Source organism: Phalangium opilio, unplaced genomic scaffold (genome assembly GCF_054372755.1).
Source record: "Phalangium opilio isolate 3A_F unplaced genomic scaffold, DU_Popi_V2 ptg000013l_1, whole genome shotgun sequence".
NCBI classification, from domain to species: Eukaryota; Metazoa; Arthropoda; class Arachnida; order Opiliones; family Phalangiidae; genus Phalangium; species Phalangium opilio.
The window spans coordinates 3,269,572-3,290,796 of NW_028324148.1; the positions used below are offsets into that span (position 1 = coordinate 3,269,572).

At 38.4% G+C, this 21,225-nt stretch overlaps 2 protein-coding genes across 2 annotated transcripts; both read right to left on the reverse strand.

Moving 5' to 3' along the window:
* Positions 1–9,478: 9,478 nt before the first annotated feature.
* LOC149707815 (uncharacterized) lies at positions 9,479–13,296 on the reverse strand. The gene is made up of 3 exons (XM_089863810.1): positions 12,903–13,296; positions 10,965–12,782; positions 9,479–10,902 (listed from the first exon to the last, which is right to left on the reverse strand). The coding sequence occupies exons 1-3, from the start codon at positions 13,294–13,296 to the stop codon at positions 9,479–9,481; spliced, it is 3,636 nt and encodes a 1,211-aa protein (XP_089719936.1).
* A 209-nt stretch (positions 13,297–13,505) lies between these two features.
* LOC149707816 (uncharacterized) lies at positions 13,506–14,438 on the reverse strand. The gene has a single exon (XM_089863811.1). It carries the CDS (start codon positions 14,436–14,438, stop codon positions 13,506–13,508), a length of 933 nt encoding a protein of 310 aa, XP_089719937.1.
* Positions 14,439–21,225: the final 6,787 nt, after the last annotated feature.

Here is a 21,225-nt window from a genome sequence, read left to right on the forward strand (position 1 = left end):
ATAGTTTTCACCATGTTTTTGATTGTTTAATGCTGTTATCCAGAAAAACCTCTAACAAGCCTTAATATATACAGGTAGTCGCTGTTTTTTGAAATTACATTACCTTAATTTTAAATATACAGCAAAACATTGTTTTTTTACGTTAACGACTGTGGAAAAAACAGCTAATTTTTATTTCTCAAACGGAAGTGCAAGATATGTTATTATTAATAGAACGTTGCTGTTTTCCGGGAAAAACGTATTCTGCCGTGAAGAATACAGTAGTGTATAATTAAAAACACAGATAGTTACACTATTAAGTAAAAATTTAACGTATATTTTACTGTATAATCCAGCGTAAATTAAAGTTTTGCATACTATAATTTGAACATTAAGTACTTTGCTTTAAACCTTGAAGCACTTTATTTTAAACCTTGAAGCGCTTTAATTTAAACCTTGAAGCAATATAACCTAATCTTACCTAACCATGCTAAGCCTTTTGGAAAAGGTCCGCGTTTATTATGAAAGGACCGATATGAAAATAAAAATATTTTGGAAAGTCAGTGAATTGCTAATTTTAAAACCAATTTTTTAACTTTGCAATTTCTCTTCTTCATTATAATTTCAACCTACTATTTTTAAAATTGACCGAAAATGTACAAAACGTGTTAGGCGACATTCTTAAAAGCGTTATGCGACACTCTTGGAGTGGCGTCGCTAGGCCTTTTATGGGGCTATAGCGCCCCCAAATTTCAAAGTTAGCCCCTTCAAAAAAATCCATACACTAACTTCTAAATCGTCGACTTTAGTTACAGTTAGAGAAATTTCCGCTTCAAAAACGTCGTTAGTGTCAAACTGTTCCAAGTTCTCGCACTTCCATGGATTTTCTTTTTTTAAATATGGTAGAGTAGATTAGGTCAAACGCGTTTCTGGTGCTCGAAAAACTCTTCGTGAAAAGAGGTTATTAAATTTAATGAATACGTCTGTATCTACTGCCGGGATATTAGGGCCTCCAAAACCAATTTAATACCCGATGCATTTATACTAATTCATAACTTTCTGCCTTTTTCAGAAGTTTTTAAGTCGGTGAAAATGACCAATTTACCAAGCAGTTTCAAGCTGAATTTTAAATTGATCAAGTGGTCAACTTTTTGTGTAGTTTCACATTAATGCGAGAACTACCCTTGCTTGTTAGAACTGTTCTCTCAAGGTTGAACCTTGCTAAGCATATAGCGCCATTTGCTGACAAATCAACCACTCAGGAAGGTGTCATGCGACACTAAGAAAGCGTTATTTAAACTCGGAAAGGTGTTATGCTGCACCCTTTAAGGAATCGCACAACACTCATAAGGGAGTAAAAATTAACTTTTAGTTCGATATAAGAGTGAAGCTATAGTACATCCCCGAAATAACTTTCAGACTTCTACGCTCCATAAAGCCACTCCCTAGTTGCCACACAGAGAACCCTTTTCTGAGTATGAAATATATGTTATTAATATGTAACAGCTCGTTGTCAGAAGTGGGGTTCGAACCCACGTCCTCATACGAGTATCAGAGCTTAAATCTGACGCCTAAGCCCACTCGGCCATCCTAACACGCGTTTAAACGTTTTCCTTGAAAATGAAGCTATAGTACAGCCCCGAAATATCTCTCAGAGTTCTATGCTCCATAAAGCCACTCTCTGGTTGCCATACTGGAGAAGCCTTTCTTGAGTATGAGATATATGTTATTAAAATATAACAGTTCGTTGTCGGAAGTGAGCTTCGAACTCACGCCCTCATACGAGGATCAGACGCATTAGACCACTCGGCCATCCTGACAGGCTTTTAAACGTTTTCCTTGAAAATGAAGCTATAGTACAACCCCGAAATACCTCTCGGAAAAGTCGGAATTCAAACCTACTCACTTTTTGCCATACTAGAGAAGCCTTTCCTGAGCATGAGATATATGTTATTAAGTGGGCTTCGAACTCACGCCCTCATACGATGATCAGAGCTTTAATGTGGTGCCTTAGACCACTCGGCCATCCTCACACAATCTAAACGTTTTCCTTGAAAAGAAGCATTAGTACGACCCCGAAATAGCTCTGAGAGTTCTATGGTCCATAAACCCACTCCCTAGTTGCCATACTAGAGAACCCTATCCTGAGTATGAGATATATGTTATTAAAATGTAACAGTTCGTTGTCACAAGTGGGGTTCGAACCCACGCCCTCATACGAGGATCAAGGTGCGTTTTCAAAGGCGCGTGTTGAGGGTAAAAATCGAGCGGGTGCGAGAAAAAACTAAAAATTCTCGCACCCGCTCCGCGAGCAACCGTTTTCATTAAAGCGATATTTTTGGCGGGTGCGAGTAAAAACCGCGAGCGGGGAAAAAAATCGCTACCCGCTCCGATCAGATTCAATTAGATATTCTCGCTAAGCGTTTTTCTTTCTCGCTTAATGTTTGTGATGTCATATTTTTCGTAGCCAATAGGAGCGTCGAAAACTTTGGCGCGTGTTTTAAGTGCAGCGCGAGACTTAAAAGTCTACGTTTTAAGCCTAATAATTCCGAGTTTTAAAAGTGAATTTAAGAATGGGTAAACAATTCTTAATAAACGAAAATATATGACTAATTCGAGCTGAGAATAAAAGAGTTTTAGATGAAAAGAAAGAAAAATTGATAATTTAGTTGGAAAAAGAGACATTATATGGAGCTTATCGCCACACAGATTTAAAGAGAATAAATGGATGGTAGTAGCGACGAAAATGGAGATGAATAGTACGTTTTTTTTGTGATATAGGTGTTTTTCTTCAGCTTAAATGCTTATTATTTAGAAAATGAATGTAAAATATTTACTGAAAAATTAGGCTTAACGATCTCTCTATGCACGTTTATCGCGCACATGAAAACGGTTGGCAAAAAAGTATCGCTAGCGCAAGCGATAGCGATAAAAAGAAAATTTCTTGGCGAGAAAAAAATCGCGCGGTCCGCTTCTCGCTAAAAAATACCCTCAACACGCGCCTTTGAAAACGCACCTTCAGAGCTTAAATCTGACGCCTTAGACCACTCGGCCATCCTGACACGCTCTTAAACGTTTTCCTTGAAATAAAGCTATAGTACAACCCCGAAATACCTCTCAGAGTTCTATGCTCCATAAAGCCACTCCCTAGTAGCCACACTAGAGAAACCTTTGCTGAGTTTGAGATATATGTTATTAAAATGAAACAATTCGTTGAAAGAAGAGGGGTTAGAACTCACGCCCTCACACGAGGATGAGAGTTTAAATCTGACGAGTCAGACCGCTCGGCCATCCTGACACTCTTTAAATTGTTTTCCTTGAAAAAGAAGCTATAATAAAACCCCGAAATACATCTCGGAATTCTATGCTCCATAAAGCCACTCACTTATTGCCATACTTATTGTATAAACATATCACACCCTGTATATTATTTTATAAATTATAGTTTGCGAAAATAATAAAAACACGGAATCGGAGAGAGGGGGATTTTCAGTTAAGCCCCCTATGAGGTCGCTGTGCACTGTCGATGTGGTGAGGAAAAGGGAAATCGGTTTACAAAAGGAGTCTGGGAGGCTATTCTCTAAAAATCGAAAATCATTCGGATCACTCCGAATCCTTATGATTAGGATCGGGCTCATTCGGAGAGGACCGAAAAACCGTATTCTCTAACCCCAATCCTTATCGTCATTCGGATACTTCGAAAATTTTCTCTAAATCCAAATGGACGTCACTTCCTCTTAAGCCACGTGGTACTTTTTGACGCCCACTTTTTCTTTACTGGACAATTTTATTTGGCGCGCTTTCAAATTGAAGGTATGGAAACTTTGGTTTTTCCCAAGGAGTCGAAATTTTGGGAAATGGTCTTTGTATTGGGAACACAATCAATACAAAGAAAATTTTCGCTTTTTCGATTTCTTTTCTTAAGTGCTTTTTTTTTCCTTTTTACCTCTCCGAGTGACGTATGTCACGGAGAGGTATTACACTGGACGTGTGGGTGTGTCTGTCTGTCTGTCTGTGTATGCCTGTCTGTGTGTCTGTCTGTCACACCCCACGTGACCGCGTTCGCAGTTTGCGTATCGGAGCAAACGTGTTCCCAATTTCCGGACTGCATTGACAGTTCACGGAAATTTGGAAAATTGTGTTTGTCTCCGCTGGCTATTCTACTTGAGTTCCCACCCCACCAGTTTTGGTTTTCGTCCACTCCACATGGACACTAGTCCGTACTTGCTGGCTTCCAAGCACCACCATCTTCTGTTCTTCGTCAATTTCACCTTGACACCAGCTTCTATTCACCACCATCTTCTGTTCTTCGTCAATTCCACATTGACACCAGCTTCTATGCTCCACCATCTTCAGGTTTTTGTCCATTCCACATGAACGCCAGTCAGTACATTCTGGCTTCTTTCCCCTCGTCATCGTTTAGTTTCAAGAAATACGCGGCGATCGGCTAGGGTTACGAGAAACTTCTAGCCTCGCAATGGCAGGGCTTCCACCATCGGTTCACGTGAATGCGTTTTTATCTATTATTATAATGGAAACGAATCGTATATATACCCCAAAATTTGAAGAAAGCGGGCAAGAGGGGCACCCTTCACTTTAAACGTCTATATTAGCAAAGTTTCGAAAGATAATAGGAACAACTTTATTTTAAACGATTTAACTATTTTTAAAGTTATTTACTGGCGATTAAAATAATTAATATCATTTATATTTAATTAATTATTTAAGATAAACTTATTTCTTTGAAGTAACACAAGTGAGAGTTTATATAGAACGAGTTATGAAGATTGCATCTGAATCGAAACACTACACGCATATCAAAGTTAATATAAAGCGAGTAGGATGATAAGATCTCTTACAAAACGATAACATTTCCTTTTTGCAGAATATTAAATGGAAATATTTTAAATAATTTTCGGCATTACGATTCTTTTAGTAGTTCTGTAACTATAAAGCTCTGTTTCATCTCAATATTCCAAGAACATCTTCTGATATTAACATTTCAAATTTGGTGTTTACTTTTTAATTCAGCTTTACTACATTTATATATAGTGTAAATGCAACTTTTAATTTCACTACACAATATGGGTTTCAAAACTTCGTCTCTCTGTAAGTGTTGAAGCGATTGAGTCCATGAAACAAGATACCATAGATATAAACTAGAATTGACCTTGTTTCGTGTCCTCTTACAAGAAGTGTTAACGGTTCAGAGTGAGCCGAAAGTTAAATACACACTTAAGTGATAGATATTAGGTCCTCATTAGACTTATGAGAATACACAGGGAAATGTTAAACGATTAAACCTTTACAAATGGCCTTTGCGATATCCAGCCAATTTGAGCTACGTATTTCCGGTTTTCTCATTGGCTGGTGGACTCGTGGACGAAGTAATACTGAAGAACCAATGGCAGCCCATTACTAAGCGACAAAACAACCAATGTAAAGCTTACAGCTCCAAAATGGAGGGGGTTATGAAAATGCGGAGTCAAATCCCGGAAAACGCTAGCGCCATCTAGAAAAAATAAGACGTTAGCTGCTTCCCTCGTTAGAACGTTGATTCCCCCACTATCCGGTTTGCTACTATCTGCCGCTAGAAGGCGAATCAACAAGTATTTTTCAACTTTCTCCATCTGCCATCCGTCCTTCAGTATTAGTTCGTCCATGGTGGACCTGTGTTTGGAAAGTAAATTCGTCTCGACTCGGAGAGGTTTATTTTGGTTTCCCAACTTGTTTATTTATTTATTTATTGTTTTTTTGATAAAAAATTATTTATTCTTAAATTGCTTCATAGGCTGCGTTCAGTAACACTCATCAGGAAAAACATCGATGTTTGGGAAAATGAAATCGGTGTTCTTTTCACGTCATGATGACGTTGTAGTTGTTGAACGGCACAATTTTGTGTAATCGATGCTTTTCAAAATGGCGACGATATTATGATAATGTTACTGCAGAGGCTTAAATAATAAATCCGAAATATTTACAAAGATATTGTACTTCAATTTATCAATTAAATCAAAATTCTGTCAGAATCCATTTTTTACCGAAATAATATATTGCTTTTTAGTATTATTATCGATAAGGATAATATTTGTCAATTCTACATTATTTTAATTGTCGCGGCGCAAAATGACGAAATTTACGTCATGAATCCGATGCTCATCAAAAAAAACCTCCTCTCACAGCCGATTTTTCTGATGGACATCCGATGAGCATCATGACGTCACGCCCAAAGACGCGAAAAACCGTTCAGTAAGACATCGATGTCATCTTTTAGTCATTCGCTACCTTTAAGTGTGATATAATGATTACTAGTAATCCTAACTTCAATTCATTTACTTCTGTTATAATTATAATAGTGCAACACAAAGAGGAAACTTGAGTGATTACCCCCTCCATGCGCACCCTTTAACAGTGCAAAAATGATTAATCGTAACGCATAATTAAACCCTAAATTTAAGTAAAGAAAATCAGACTGATTGGTCCCTCGATGCGATATCCCTAACTGTGCTAAAATGATTGCCCGTAATCTGTACATCAATAATTCACCTTCTTTTATAATTTTAATAGCGCGACACAAACAGAAAACTTGAATGTGTAGCCCCCACAATGCGCAGCCTTTTAAGTGCTAAAACAATTACCAGTAACGCATACCTAAACCTAAATTGAAGTACAGAAAATCTGAGTGATTAGCCCCTCGTTTCACAGATCTAAAAAAATTACCTGGGCCGTAATCCTTACGTTCATAAATTTACTTATGTTCAAATTGTGATATACCATATTAAATATATAAAGATACTATATATTTATATATTTATATATTTATATATTTATATATTTATATATTTATATATTTATATATTTATATATTTATATATTTATATATTTATATATTTATATATTTATATATAAAGATACTATATACTTCCTTTTGCTTTTAAAATTATTCTCACTATCTGGAGAAATACACGTAAATTCTGGGATCGTGATAAACATCGCCTTAAGACCATTCAAAAAATGTACTATCAGTATAAACTTGCTTTTTCATTTCAAGTTAACCTCGATTTCCTTGAATGTTTAAATAGAGGAGCAGGATTGAATCATTATTGTCGACGGGTGACAGAAATTTTAAAGGGAGAGTTTAACACCTTCCATTTTATTAAAGCAATCCAATAATCGGTTCTTTCGCTTTAGGTATATCGAGAAAACGTAAAACACAATTCACAATCACTAACCTCACTTGTACAATTAAGTGCAATGCTTAAACTTACTATAGACCTTTCCACACTTAGAGCGAGGGTGAAAAGGGTGTAAAATTCTCGAGAGGTGAGCATGCGCAGAAAGTATGTTTGTTGCCAGTCGTATTTATGTAACCATTGCTTTTACCTTTCTAGTTAGGCATTCGAGTTTATTTTTATAAAACAGTGTTGTATTAATGGTTGTAAAAGTATGAATTCAAGTTGCTAGGTGAAATTTTATCGAATTCAATTGATAGACGTAAAATTGGGGTAGTTTATAATATTCTACAGACCAAATTGGACGCTAAGGCTTACGAGCGTGTTATACGCGGCGCTTTCGGGGCCGGGCACGGCACGGCATCGGCGATGTCCGCCGATGAAGCGATTATCCCATACGGTCGCCGAGGCTTAGTAAGTTTTAACCAACTATTATCTTTGCACCGTTTCCATTAGAACTTAAACACTGTTTATTTCTTAACATGGTTTTAATTTTACTCTCTCGGTTTAAATACTAGGCATTTTATTTTAATATTAAATTACAAAACGTTCTAAAACAGTCCATCGTACTTTATTTTACACGTTAACTCCATAGAAGTGTAAAACTCGTGGCAACAAACTTACAACTGCTCATGCGCGGCCATAAGTGTGAAAAGGTCTATTACAATCCCCATTCATGTAAAAAAAACGAAAAATATCACCTCACCACAATCCTCTCCCATTCAATGCGACTTCAATGACGAACCAAAACTTTTACACTACTACTACTACGAGTATAACAAACTAAGATCCTCATCGTAGATGTATACATGCACTGAAAGTGAATGCGCACCAAAAAAATATCAAAAATGCAAAGCTATAACCCGATTACGGTCAGACCTTTCACTGATCTGATTGCCACCATAATGCTGTATTCTATTATAAAATCAAAACCTGATTATTTAAGAGTGTGTTTAACTTTCGGCTCACTCTGAACCGTCAATATCTCTTCATTACAGAAACGAAAAACAAAAACCCATTTGATTACTTTTAGGTTAACTAGGCCTATTGACATATTAAACTTAATTTGACCGATAGAAGCTGAGTCGTAGGCTTCTTCTTGTAATCTCTCCGGAAAGGATTATGCTACATACATATGTAGTATAGCTAAAGTAATATATAAATAGACACTTGAAATAATAATATTAAAAAATATTCCTGGAAAATCAAAATGAATCAGAGCTTTAGAGCTACAAAATTACTAAAGGCATCGAAATTATGAAAAATATTTCCATATATTCATATTATATTAAGAAAAACAAGGCAAACTGCTAACGCGGTGCACTTGACATCTGAGGACCCAATTCACTATGGCTCATTAAGAAGAGGATTTAATAATTACTTGAACGCCATTTAGTAATTAGTTGAACGCCATAAATCATATAATTAAACACTCGCTGTGGAAAAAGAACCCAACACATTTATATGTGGGGACATGAAACACACACGATATTTTTATTGAATAAGTGGCCGTCTTTTTGATTTCGGTCACTCTAAATTGTTTTGTCCCGGTGTTAATTGGAGTGGTTTTGTTATTTCGATTTTTTCTATTGGGAGAGCTAATTTTCGGCGGACTGAAACACCGCGGATTCGAGTGGTTTAGGCTAACTATAATCGGCATATTTCGCGAACTCAAAAAGATTACGAGTCGTTTAACTAAAAATTGTCTTTATTTATTCTAAAATTCTAAACTGGTAGTTGTTGATTGCGCGGCTTCTAAAGGTTGACTGATATTACAATAATTTTTCCTTCGTGAGCAAGAGACGCCCCCTTCTCTGTAGGCATTATGTTTGTTTTTTGTTGACAATTTTAAATCTTATCAGTATACAATGTTCATTTTTTTTACAGTTTCGTTTTTAATCGCGAATGACAGTTATTTCAATTTTATTATTACACTATTAGATTTTCTTACTCCATAATAGGTCTATAAATTTTTTATTATAGGCTAAAGCGTTAGGGTTTTTACACTCCCCCCGAAATACAATTTGGTTTATCCAAAGTTTTATTTAAGATAAATTTAACTTAACGCTTTAGAATATTTAATCAGTAATTTCTAGAGGATATAACAATTGTATAGGCCTTCGAATAATATTATGATTGGGGGTTCGCACTAAGCAAGACCTAATTTTGCCATCCCTGCCCATTTGGGTTTCAGTTATCACACCCATCCTCCATAGGTGTTTAGGTGCTTTCTCGTCGTGAATCAATACAACGTCTCCGACATTTACTCATGTTTCCTTTGGAACTAACTTGTTGTGATGAGCTGACCTCAATTCCATGAGATACTCATGTTTCCAACGAACCCAAAGTCTTTCCATTACTGCTAATCTATGTTTTAAGCGCTTGTTCATATGTTCCCTAGTTTGGGGTTCCTTGGGGTCAAATTTGACCTTTTGTTTTGGTAGTTCTATGATCCTTTTGCCAGTAAGATAATGAGCAGGAGTGATTGGTTCGGGCTCGTTTGCTTCGGAGAAACTGTAGGTGATCGGTCTTGAATTTAAGACCGCTTCAGCCTCCGTAAGCACTGTTTCCAACTCTTGGTGGGATAAAGAGGCTAGTCCTAATGTTTTGCGTAAGATGGTCTTGGTTGAACAGACCATCCTCTCCCAGAATCCGCCCCACCAGGCTCCGCGTTCCGCTATGAAGTTCCAAGAAATGCCTTTGTTTCCGAAATATTCTCTAACTTCTTGGTTGTCGATATTCTTCCAGAGGGTTTTTAGGTCGCGGTCAGCCTTTCGAAAGGTTTTGGCGTTATCGCTGTAGATGACGCTGGGAAAGCCTCGTCGTGAGACCATACGGCGAAATGCCATCAAGAAATCCGGAGTGCTTAACGAATGTACTAGTTCTAAGTGTATCGACCTGGTTATGGCACAGGTGATAAGGCAAATGTACGCCTTTTCGCTTCCGGTTTTCGTTCTGACCATGAGAGGCCCTGCGAAGTCGAGACCGATAACAGTGAAGGGCGGGACGGAATCTGTTCTATTTTTCGGTAACGGTGCTGTTACCATTTGCCCAGGCTTGGCGTTGTACTTCTTGCAAACTATGCAGTCCTTCACTATTTTCATAGCGAGTTGTTTACCAGCGGGTATCCAGTACCTTCCTCTCAGTTGGGTGAACGTGCTTTGTATGCCACTATGGGCTACCTCCCAGTGACTCTTTTGAACGAGTAGTTCGGCTAATCTCTGTTTCTTGTTAATTAGGACGGGATGTCTTTCTTCAAATGAAAGGCGTGATTTGCTCAATCGTCCCCCAACACATAGTAGGTTGTATTCGTTCAAGATCGGTCGTAAACTTGCAATTGTTGACCTTCGGCTTATTTCGTGACCTTTCTTCAACGACGTTATTTCTTCTTGGAAATCTTCAAACTGGACTGACTGGATCCATTTTTTCTCTGCTCGATTAATTTCCTCAGCGTGAAGAGGACCTCTTTTTCTAATTTTCGTACGCGTGTGGTCGCAAAATCGAAGAATCCAGGCCGTAATTCGAACTATCTTGGTCAGGTTACTGTAATTTTTCAAGTCTATGAGGTTTTGAAGACAGAGGGGTCTTGAGCAATGGACAGTTAGGACTTGAACATTCTTCTTTCTTTCTATCTCGACTTCTTCCAATTTTGGGGTTTCTGTTGGGTCCTTGGCCAAGCTGATTCTTGCATCTTTAACCATTCGGGTCCGCTAAGCCAACAATTCCCAGCAATCAGTTCTTTAACAGAGCTACCTCGTGAGGGAATGTCTGCCGGATTACATATCCCTGGATAATGTGACCATGTTTTTTCATCCGTAAGTTCCTTAATCTCCGCTACTCGGTTTGACACGAACTGCTTCCACCCATCTAATGATCCCTTGATCCAATGTAGCGCGATTGTGCTATCCGTCCACATGTGTCTCTTAATGTTTTCTAACCCAAATTCATTTTTGATGTGATTAACTAAGCGTGCACCTAAGAGGCAGGCCATTAGTTCCAGCCTTGGAAGCGTGAGTACTAGTTTTGGTGATTTTTGATCCTCTCTTCCCGTTGATCCTTGTTTTAATGGAGCAACTCTTGCTTTAGAGGTTACTAAAGACACGCCCACCTTGCCCGTGATTGTTGTGAATCGCAAATAAATAACGCAGGCATATGCAGCTTGACTGGCATCGCAAAAGAAGTGCAAGGTCTTGTCTACGATTTCTTCGTTGAAGTCGCTGAAGTAACATCGACGCAATTCGAATTTTCTAAGCTGGGGCATTTTTTCGTACCATTTGGTGAATTCTATTCTGATTTCCTCAGGTAAAGGTTCATCCCATCCTGACTTCAATGTCCAAAGTTTTTGGAACATAAACTTCGCGCGTATGGTGTATGGTGATAAAAGTCCCATAGGATCGAAAATTTGGCTTACAGCACTCAGGACACGACGCTTCGTTTTCTCTAAGTTGACCAGAATTTCGCTCAATTTGGTGAGATTAAATTGAAGTACGTCTTTATCTGGATCCCATTCTATCCCCAGAACCTTGGTTGCGTTGGAACCGACTTCTCCTTCAATCGTGACTGGTTTAGTTGACTGGTCCGGGTCTTCACCCCATAGTGCTCTGAGTTCTCTTGAGTTAGAATTGAATTTTCTCATACACATCCCGGCTTCGTCCATAGCTACCCTTATGTTATTGGATAAGTCAAACGCTTCTCTGACATTGTCCCTTCCAGTGACTAAGTCATCCACGTATAGATCCGTTGAAAGCGCTCTGATTTCTGGTTTCGATGCGTCATACTTTTCTAAGTGAACCTTGATCGTCTGTGCCAGTAGATATGGACTGCAAGTTAAGCCAAACGCTACTCTAGTCATGCGTAGTATTCTAAATTCATCTTCGATAATTTGATTGTTGTTATTGACCTTCACCCAAAGAAAACGGACTGAATCTCGATCTTCGGGTGACAATTCTATCTTTAAAAAGGCCTTTTCCAAATCGGCGGTGATGGCTATTCGGTGGTTTCGGAACCTCAATAGGAGAGCCATCAATTCGGCGTTCAAGTTAATTCCGCTTGACAAACAATCGTTTAGGGACGGTTTTCCTCTTGCGTGGGCTGACGCGTCAAAGACGACTCTGAGTTTCGTGGTCGTACTCGCTTCTCTTCTAACTCCTTGATGAGGTATATAAAATGACCCTGGAGGTGCCGAGTTTTCAACTTCTTCCGCGATCCTTTGTTCAAGTTGATCGTTTATGATTTGCTGATAATCTTCCAAGAAGATGGGATATTGTTTGAATCTCCTTACGAGTCCTTTGAACCTCTTCACTGCCACATCAAAATTGTCTGGCAGCAATGACTTGTCGGTGGTCCAAGGCAGATGGACTTGGTACCTCTCGCCGTTAAAATTCGTGGTCGCTTTGCAGTCTTCTACTATTGTACTTGGAGCCTGGATTGTGTCAGCCTTTAAATCAATCCCAATGGATTCAAGTTCCCAAAAGGATTTGAGGATTTCGTCTACTTTCTTTTCTTCTACTCCGACGCGAAGTGTCGTTACTTGGCAAGCGTGTACTAACCGTCTTTCCGAGTCTGTGGGACCTTGTAACGACCACCCAAATAGTGTATTTTATGCTACCAGGGATGGCGTTATTCTATGAAATTCGGTATAGGCGAAGTCCCAATAGTAATCGCTTCCGATCAGAACTCCAATGCATGTGCTTCTCTCGTTCGAGTCGTGGGGGTCGTCTGCGAGTTGTAGATCTCTAATCCTCATGAATTGTTCGATTTCGATTGAATTGACTGTTGTAACCGCTTGACATAAGAAAGGAACTTCTATGGCTATGACTTCTATTCTATGACCTCCTGTTATGATGTTTTCTAACGTAAGTCTAACCTTTCTTCGCCTGGCTTCAGTAGGATTCTTATTTCCAAAATTGTTCACAGTTATAGAGGTTTCTCCAACGATTGGAAGTTGCAACCTTCGCGATATGTCTTCGTGGATAAATGTGGCGTCACTACCCCCATCGAGAAAGCATCGAACACGTAGTATTTCTGGATATGATTCGAAATTTGGGTTTTTCGCTATCGCTTGGGGCAGTTTGAAGGAGTACATTTGGTTCTATGGTTATAAACGATGAGTCAACTGTTCTTTTAACATTGGTTTCCCCTGTAGGTACTAGTTCATTGGGTTTCTCTCTTCTATTTGCTGGGTTTTTTACGCAAACTACTTGGTTATGTTTCCCCTGGCAGAGCTTGCAGGATTTAAATCTAGATAAGCATTCAGAGCCCGAGTGACCCCTTTTTACGCAATTGTAACACCGGTTAGCTTCTGTGATTTTTTTTTCGCTTTTTTTTTAGTGTGAAATTTCTACAGTCTATAGATGCGTGGGTTTCATTGTCGCAGATGATGCAATGAGTACTTCTTTGTGTTATTTGAGTCGCTAGTGTTTGCGTTGAAGGTCTACGAGGCTTAAATTCGGCGCTTTGGTTGTCGAATTTCGAATTTCTTGATTTTGCATAAGGTTCGAATTTCTCTACTCTTTCTTTATTTGTAGATGCCCCCAGTAGATAAGATAGTTCTCTACTTTCAATCTCCTTTCGTAGGAAGTTTAGCAATAATTCAGCATTCCAGCTGGAGTCCCTCTCGCGCGTTCTACTATATTCTAAGCGTATGTCTGCAGGTAGGCATTTAAGAATGACAGGGCAAATACAAGTAGCGGGGGAAGCTACGTCTATGTCTAAGGACTTTAAACTACGCAAACTAATATCGCAAGTTTCTAATAACTTTCGCATGGCTTTTAACTCGCGAGAATTTGGTACAGGTTCTACTTCTAAAATTTTCATAATGTGTGAATGTATTATCAAATCCTTTCTACCGAAGCGGTCTGTCAAATATTTTACCACCTCGTAGTATGCCCCATCTGTCGCGTTATAGTTAGCTACTGACGCCTTAGCGTCACCTTTTAAATAGGAAAGTAGATAATTCAGTTTTTCTACCTTTGATATGTCCGTGTCATGAACGGCGACCTTAAATCTACTCCAGAATGGTTGAAACTCTGTGAATTCACCACTAAATGTTGGCATTTCAAGTTTTGGTAATTTAGTCACTGCACTGTTTCCGCGAGAGTTTGAATTGTTCGTACTGCAACATGAAGTCGAAGAACGCGATGGTGTCCTCTCCGTCAAAGGTCTAAGTTGTTTGATTTTTCTATCTAACTTCTTCTTCATGAGTGTGATTTCGTCTCTATACTTCATTACTCGGTCTATGTCTGCTACAAGACACCAGTCTGTACACCTGGCTTCTACTCCATCATCATCCTTAAGTCTAAGACATACGCGGCGATCGGCCAGGGTTACGAGAAACGTCTGGCTCCCAATGGCGGGGCTTCCACCAAAGGTTCACGCAATTGCGCTGTTCTTATCCATACCTGCGATTCGAAACCCTTATATACTACCTATTTGAATAAGGCGAAACAACAGCCGTATCCTTCAATTCAGACGTCAATATTAGTCAAGTCTCTCAAGAATGTTTAATTGTTCTTTCTAAAAAGGATGTAACGCTGAATAAGGTGAATAACTAACGAAGAAAATTTGTTATAATAATTATATTTATTTTAGTATTTAAGATAATCATGTCTCTCAACACAAAATTAATACGGAAAGGGTAAAACAGCATTCTATGTGTTTGTCCGTCCGTTGTTACACTAGTGCGCTGCGTTAGAAGTTCGTTTTGTTTTGATGTGTAAAGAAATCCTACAGAACCTTAATATTCCCTTTATCCATAATATAAAGTGAATATGTGGAAATATTTTTCGTATTTATGATGCATTTAGTACTTTTGTATCTTTAAAGCTCTGTTTCATTTTGATTTTCCAAAGATTTTTTTAATATTTTTATTTGAAATGGCTGTTTATATATTACTTAAGCTATACTACATCTGTATATAGAATAATCCTTGGTTTAATGATTTCATGAAGAAAGTTAAGATCTAGACTCCGGCGGGTATTTCTCGTATTACCCGCAATAGGCTTAATGAAATAAGGAGTAAATTATTGAGGCCTGAGGTGAAGTAAACTTTGGGCTTTGATTTTTGTGTCTGAAATGAAGAGACATCAACGGTTCAGAGTGAGCTGAAAGTTAAATACACTTTTAAATAATCAGGTTAAGATTTTATAATAGAAGAAAAGGTCATGGTGGCTATTAGATTAGTAGGGCTAAGCTACAGAGTTTTTATTTTCTTTATAGCGCGCATTGACTATCAGTGCGTCTAGCTACAATTTAGCTTTGGTATTATTTAACGTTAACACTCTGTTGGCAAACTAAGTATATTGTTGAGGTGAGGTGAGACGAGACGATAGTGTTTACACTGCAAACCAGTTGTGAATGTAGCTATCAGAATATAGGGTAAACAGCTGAAGCGTAGACTTCATTTCCTGTTCTTTTTTCCATCGACTGATTTCCATGTGTCCAAGATTTATCCGTATTGGATGTAAAATGTCGTCTGTTTTACTGTATATTCGCTATGCTTGGAATACTGCTTCTATATTTCGTAAATTTTTACTTCAAAAAAGAGAAATAATTCCATATCTAGGTAAATAAGTTTGTAGTAGTAGACCTCTTGACTCGGAGAGGTAATATTTTGGTTTTCCCAACTTGTTTATTATTAATATTATTACTATTATTTTTTCCCCCCTTTGGTTCCTTCTTAGTGTTATATTTTTACCTCTCCGAGTGACGATGACGTCACGGAGAGGTTTTACACTGGACGTGTCTGTGTGTCTGTCTTTCTGTCTGTCTGTCAGACCCCACGTGACCGCGTTCGCAGTTTACAAATCGGAGCAAACGTGTTCGCCATTTCCGAACTGCTTTCACAGTCACGGAAATGGCTCTTCTACTTGAGTTCTCACACCACCATCTTCTAGTCTTTGTCCATCCCACACGGACACCACTCTGCACTTACTGGCTCCTAACCACCACCATCTTTTGATCTCCGTCCATCCCACATGGACACCAGTCTGTACATACTGGTTTCTAATCACCACCATCTTCTGGTCTTTGTTCATCCCACTTGGACACCAGTCTGCACATTCTGGCTTCTAACACCACCATCTACTGGTCTTCCGTCTATTCCACATAGACACCAATCTGTCTCATTGGCTTCTACTCCATTATCATCGTTTGGTTTTAGGATATACGCGGCGATCAACTAGTGTTACGAGAAACGTCTAGCCTCCCTAAGGTGGGATCGCCACCAAAGGTTTTCGCAATTGCGCTTTTTCCTTGCTATTGTAACGGAAACGAATCGTATATATATCCCAAAATTTGAAAAAAGCGGGCAAGAGGGGTACCCTTCACTTTAAACGTCAATATTAGCAAAGTTTGAGATGATAATAGGTATAACTTTATTTTAAACGATTTAACTATTATTAATGTTAATTATTGAAGATTAAAATTATTAAAAATAATTATATTTATTTAAATATTAAAGATAATCTTGTTTCTCAACTCAAAATTAATACGGAAAGAGTTAAAAAGCAGTCTATGTTTTTGTCTGTGTGTGTCCGTCCATTGTTACACTAGTGCGTCGCGTTAGCAGTTAGCCTTGTGTTGATGTGTTAAGAAATCATACAGAACCTTAATATTCCCTTTTTCCATAATATAAAGTGAATGTGTGGAAGTACTTTTCGTATTTATGATGCATTTAGTACTTTTTTAGCTTTAAAGCTCTGTTTCATTTTGATATTCCAAAGATTTTTTACCTCTCCGAGTGACGTATGTCACGGAGAGGTTCTGTAACGATCGTGTCTGTCTGTCTGTCTGTCTGTCTGTCTGTCTGTCTGTCTGTCTGTCTGTCTGTCTGTGTGTCTGTCTGTCTGTTGTTACACCCACGTGACCGCGTTCGCAGTTTCCAAATCGGAGCAAACGTGTTCGCCATTTCCGAACTGCTTTCACAGTCACGGAAATGGCTCCTCTACTTGAGTTCTCACACCACCATATTCTGGTCTTTGTCCATCCCACACGGACACCAGTCTGTACTTACTGGCTTCTAATCACCACCATCTTTTGACCTTCGTCCATCCCACATGGACACCAGTCTGTACATACTGGCTTCTAATCACCACCATCTTCTGGTCTTCGTCCATTCCACTTGGACGCCAGTCTGTACATTCTGGCTTCTAAACACCACCATCTACTGGTCTTCCGTCTATTCCACATAGACACCAATCTGTCTCATTGGCATCTACTCCATTATCATCGTTTGGTTTTAGGATATACGCGGCGATCAGCTAGGGTTACGAGAAACGTCTAGCCTCCCTAAGGTGGGATCGCCACCAAAGGTTTTCGCAATTGCGCTTTTTCCTTACTATTATAATGGAAACGAATCGTATATATACCCCAAAATTTGAAGAAAGCGGGCAAGAGGGGTAACCTTCACGTTAAACGTCAATATTAGCAAAGTTTGAGATGATAATAGGTATAACTTTATTTTAAACGATTTAACTATTATTAATGTTAATTATTGAAGATTAAAATAATTAAAAATAATTATATTTATTTAAATATTAAAGATAATCTTGTTTCTCAACTCAAAATTAATACGGAAAGAGTTAAAAAGCAGTCTATGTTTTTGTCTGTGTGTGTCCGTCCATTGTTACACTAGTGCGTCGCGTTAGCAGTTAGCCTTGTGTTGATGTGTTAAGAAATCATACAGAACCTTAATATTCCCTTTTTCCATAATATAAAGTGAATATGTGGAAGTATTTTTCGTAATTATGATGCATTTAGTACTTTTGTAGCTTTAAAGCTCTGTTTCATTTTGATATTCCAAAGATTTTTTTTAATATTGTTATTTGAAATGGCTGTTTATATATTACTTAAGCTATACTACATCTGTATATAGAATAATCCTTGGTTTAGCGATTTCATGAAGAAAACTAAGACCTAGACTCCGGCGGGTAAAATAAGTATCATCCGTTTTAGGCTTAGTGAAACGAAGAGTAAATAATTGAGGCCTGAGGTGAAGTAAACTTTGGGCTTTGATTTTCGTGTCTGAAATGAAGAGGCATCAACGGATCAGAGTTGTGAATGTAGCTATCAGAATATACGGTAAACAGCTGAAGCGCAGACTTCATTTCCTGATCTTTTCCCCATTGACTGATATCCATGTGTCCAAGATTTATCCTTATTGGATGTAAAATGTCGTCTGCTTTACTGTATTATTCGCTATGCTTGGAATACTGCTTCAATATTTCGAAAATTTTTACTTCAAAAAAGAGAAATAATTCCATATCTAGGTAAATAAGTTTGTAGTAGTAGACCTCTTGACTCGGAGAGGTAATATTTTGGTTTTCCCAACTTGTTTTAATATTGTTATTTTAAATGGCTGTTTATATATTACTTAAGCTATACTACATCTGTATATAGAATAATCCTTGGTTTAGTGATGTCATGAAGAACACTAAGACCTAGACTCCGGCGGGTACATTAAGTATAATCCGCAAGAGGCTTAGTGAAACAAAGAGTAAATAATCGAGGCCTGAGGTGAAGTAAACTTTGGGCTTTGATTTTCGTGTCTGAAATGAAAAGACATCAACGGTTCAGAGTGAGCCGAATGTTAAATACACTATTAAATAATCAGGTTAAGATTTTATAATAGAAGAAAAGATCATGGTGGCAATTAGCATAGTAAAAGGGCTAATGGTAAACGGGTAGTAGCTACAGACTTTTCATTCTCTTTATGGTGCGCATTGACTTTTAGTGCGTCTAGCTACAATTTAGCTTTGGTGTTATTTAACGTTAACATTCATGGTGGCCAAGTAACAATATTGTTGAGGTGAGACGAGACGATAGTGTTTACACTGCAAACCAGTTGTGAATGTAGCTATCAGAATATACGGTAAACAGCTGAAGCGTAGACTTCATTTCCTGATCTTTTCCCCATTGACTGATTTCCATGTGTCCAAGATTTATCCTTATTGGATGTAAAATGTCGTCTGCTTTACTGTATTATTCGCTATGCTTGGAATACTGCTTCAATATTTCGTAAATTTTTACTTCAAAAAAGAGAAATAATTCCATATCTAGGTAAATAAGTTTGTAGTAGTAGACCTCTTGACTCGGAGAGGTAATATTTTGGTTTTCCCAACTTGTTTATTTTGTGTTCGCCGGGACGGCTTTTTTCCCGCGGGGGAGTTGTCACGCGGAGGTGAAATAGCGTTTTGAATTCGTGCGCGCTTTAACTAACTAGCGCCTCTGGCGACGAAAGTATCGAGCGCCTCTAACGACACTCTCCCATAGAGAACGCCTTCTCTGCGAACAAAGGACCACCGGGTATAAAAGGCGATTCATCCAGTGTTAGGACGCTTCTTACGGTAACCTTCCCTTAGGCGAGATCTCAAGGCTGAAAAGCCCAGCTCGCTCTTAGGCTCCTTCCCTAACTTCTCTCCCGGGGACCTAAAGGCTGAAAAGCCCAGCTCCGAGAGAGTTTGTACCGGGAACTGATTTTACCGTACCGTACTACCGCCACGTGTTATACAACTCAGATACCTGAACTCTTTGCCCACCGCATATTGGCTTTCCCATACCTTGCGAAACACCACTGGAATCTCATTGTCGTCGACATTGGCCGATCTCGCATCCATCTTGTGGACCTGGCGGCTAGTCATTCCTTTCTCGCTCTCGTCTTGGTATACCTGGCGGAGGAAGCTAGACTCCGCGGAATTCTCGATTTCGATCCGTCATCGTTTGAGACCATCCCCGTGGCCCGGCCACCCATCACCGATAGTGGAATTTACGTTTGTGACTTCGCCATTCGTTGTTTCTACGACGTGGACCCATGTTCTACCCCATTTGAGGCTCGCACTAGCCGTCAGCGCATCCTGCAAGAGATCTCATCCGACGCCATCATTGATTTTAACTAGTGTTTTTACCTCTCCGAGTGACGTATGAAAAGCCCAGCTTCGAGAGAGTTTGTACCGGGAACTGATTTTACTGTACCGTACTACCGTCCACGCGGTATTTTTGAGTTGTTCGTACATTTGTAAATAATCTGCCAAGTCGAATAAAACTTATACCTTACATTGATTAAAACCCGTCTCGTACTTTACTTACGCGACAATATATTCCTAGGCACTTGCTTGTAGTTTTTAATGAGAGACAAATAAAATTGGGATGATATTTATTAAAATAAGGTGGGTCTCGCTACTGCCAAGGACTTAAATTTATGGTAGTCAAATTTTAATAATATAGTCAGTTCGGTATTCGATATTCGTATCGAATAGTGAAAATGGGCTTATCGAATACCGCATCGAATTATTTGTTTCGGTATTCGATCGAATTATTCGATTGAAACGGTTAACAGCACACCTCTAGAATTTATACACAAATGTCTCCAGATATACGGTAGGAAGACGGTTTAGGTCCCCACATGTAAATCTAAAACTAACGTATAATTTTAGTGTTAAACTTTATATAGATCAGATTATGTAAATTTCATCATAATAATCAATATTATAAATGTAAAAGTATCATATGTACGAAATTGGTAAATATGTGCTTGAAAGTCCCCACTTGTCTGTTGAAATGACAGCGAAGGTCCCCACTTGTAAATTTTTCGAGTGTTAAAAAATATCTTAAAGTACTAAGTGGAACCACAAAGGCTTTGACACTAATTTTAAATCGAAGAATTTATACACAATTATCCCCAGATATACGGTAAGGTAAACCACGAAACTTAGGGTTATGTAATTAAAACTATGAAAAACAATACTTAAACTTAATTGTTTTTAATGAAACTCCGAAAGTCACCAATATAACGTTCTATAAGCCGCTATATTTCTTATATGATAAACTATTGCAACGATCTCTGCGAAGTTTTAACCACATACTATGGGCCCGGATTGTTTTAATGTCGGTATCTTTCCCTAATAAATAATACTAAGTTTGCTTAAACAAACTTGTCTTGCCGTATTTCACAGATGAACCTAATGCATTATTGAGTTTTGATATAAATTCTGATTGCAGACTTATGAATTTTTGGGAA

What these genes read in the sequence shown, in the direction of transcription:
- LOC149707815 (XM_089863810.1), bottom strand. Translation starts at nt 13,296, where the DNA reads ATGTACTCCTTCAAACTGCCCCAAGCGATAGCGAAAAACCCAAATTTC. An exon ending in CCACGACTCGAACGAGAGAA is followed by an intron (nt 12,783 to 12,902) that starts GCACATGCATTG and finishes GGTCGTTACAAG; the next exon opens with GTCCCACAGACTCGGAAAGA. An exon ending in GGCAGACATTCCCTCACGAG is followed by an intron (nt 10,903 to 10,964) that starts GTAGCTCTGTTA and finishes GAATGGTTAAAG; the next exon opens with ATGCAAGAATCAGCTTGGCC.
- LOC149707816 (XM_089863811.1), bottom strand. Translation starts at nt 14,438, where the DNA reads ATGAAGTATAGAGACGAAATCACACTCATGAAGAAGAAGTTAGATAGA.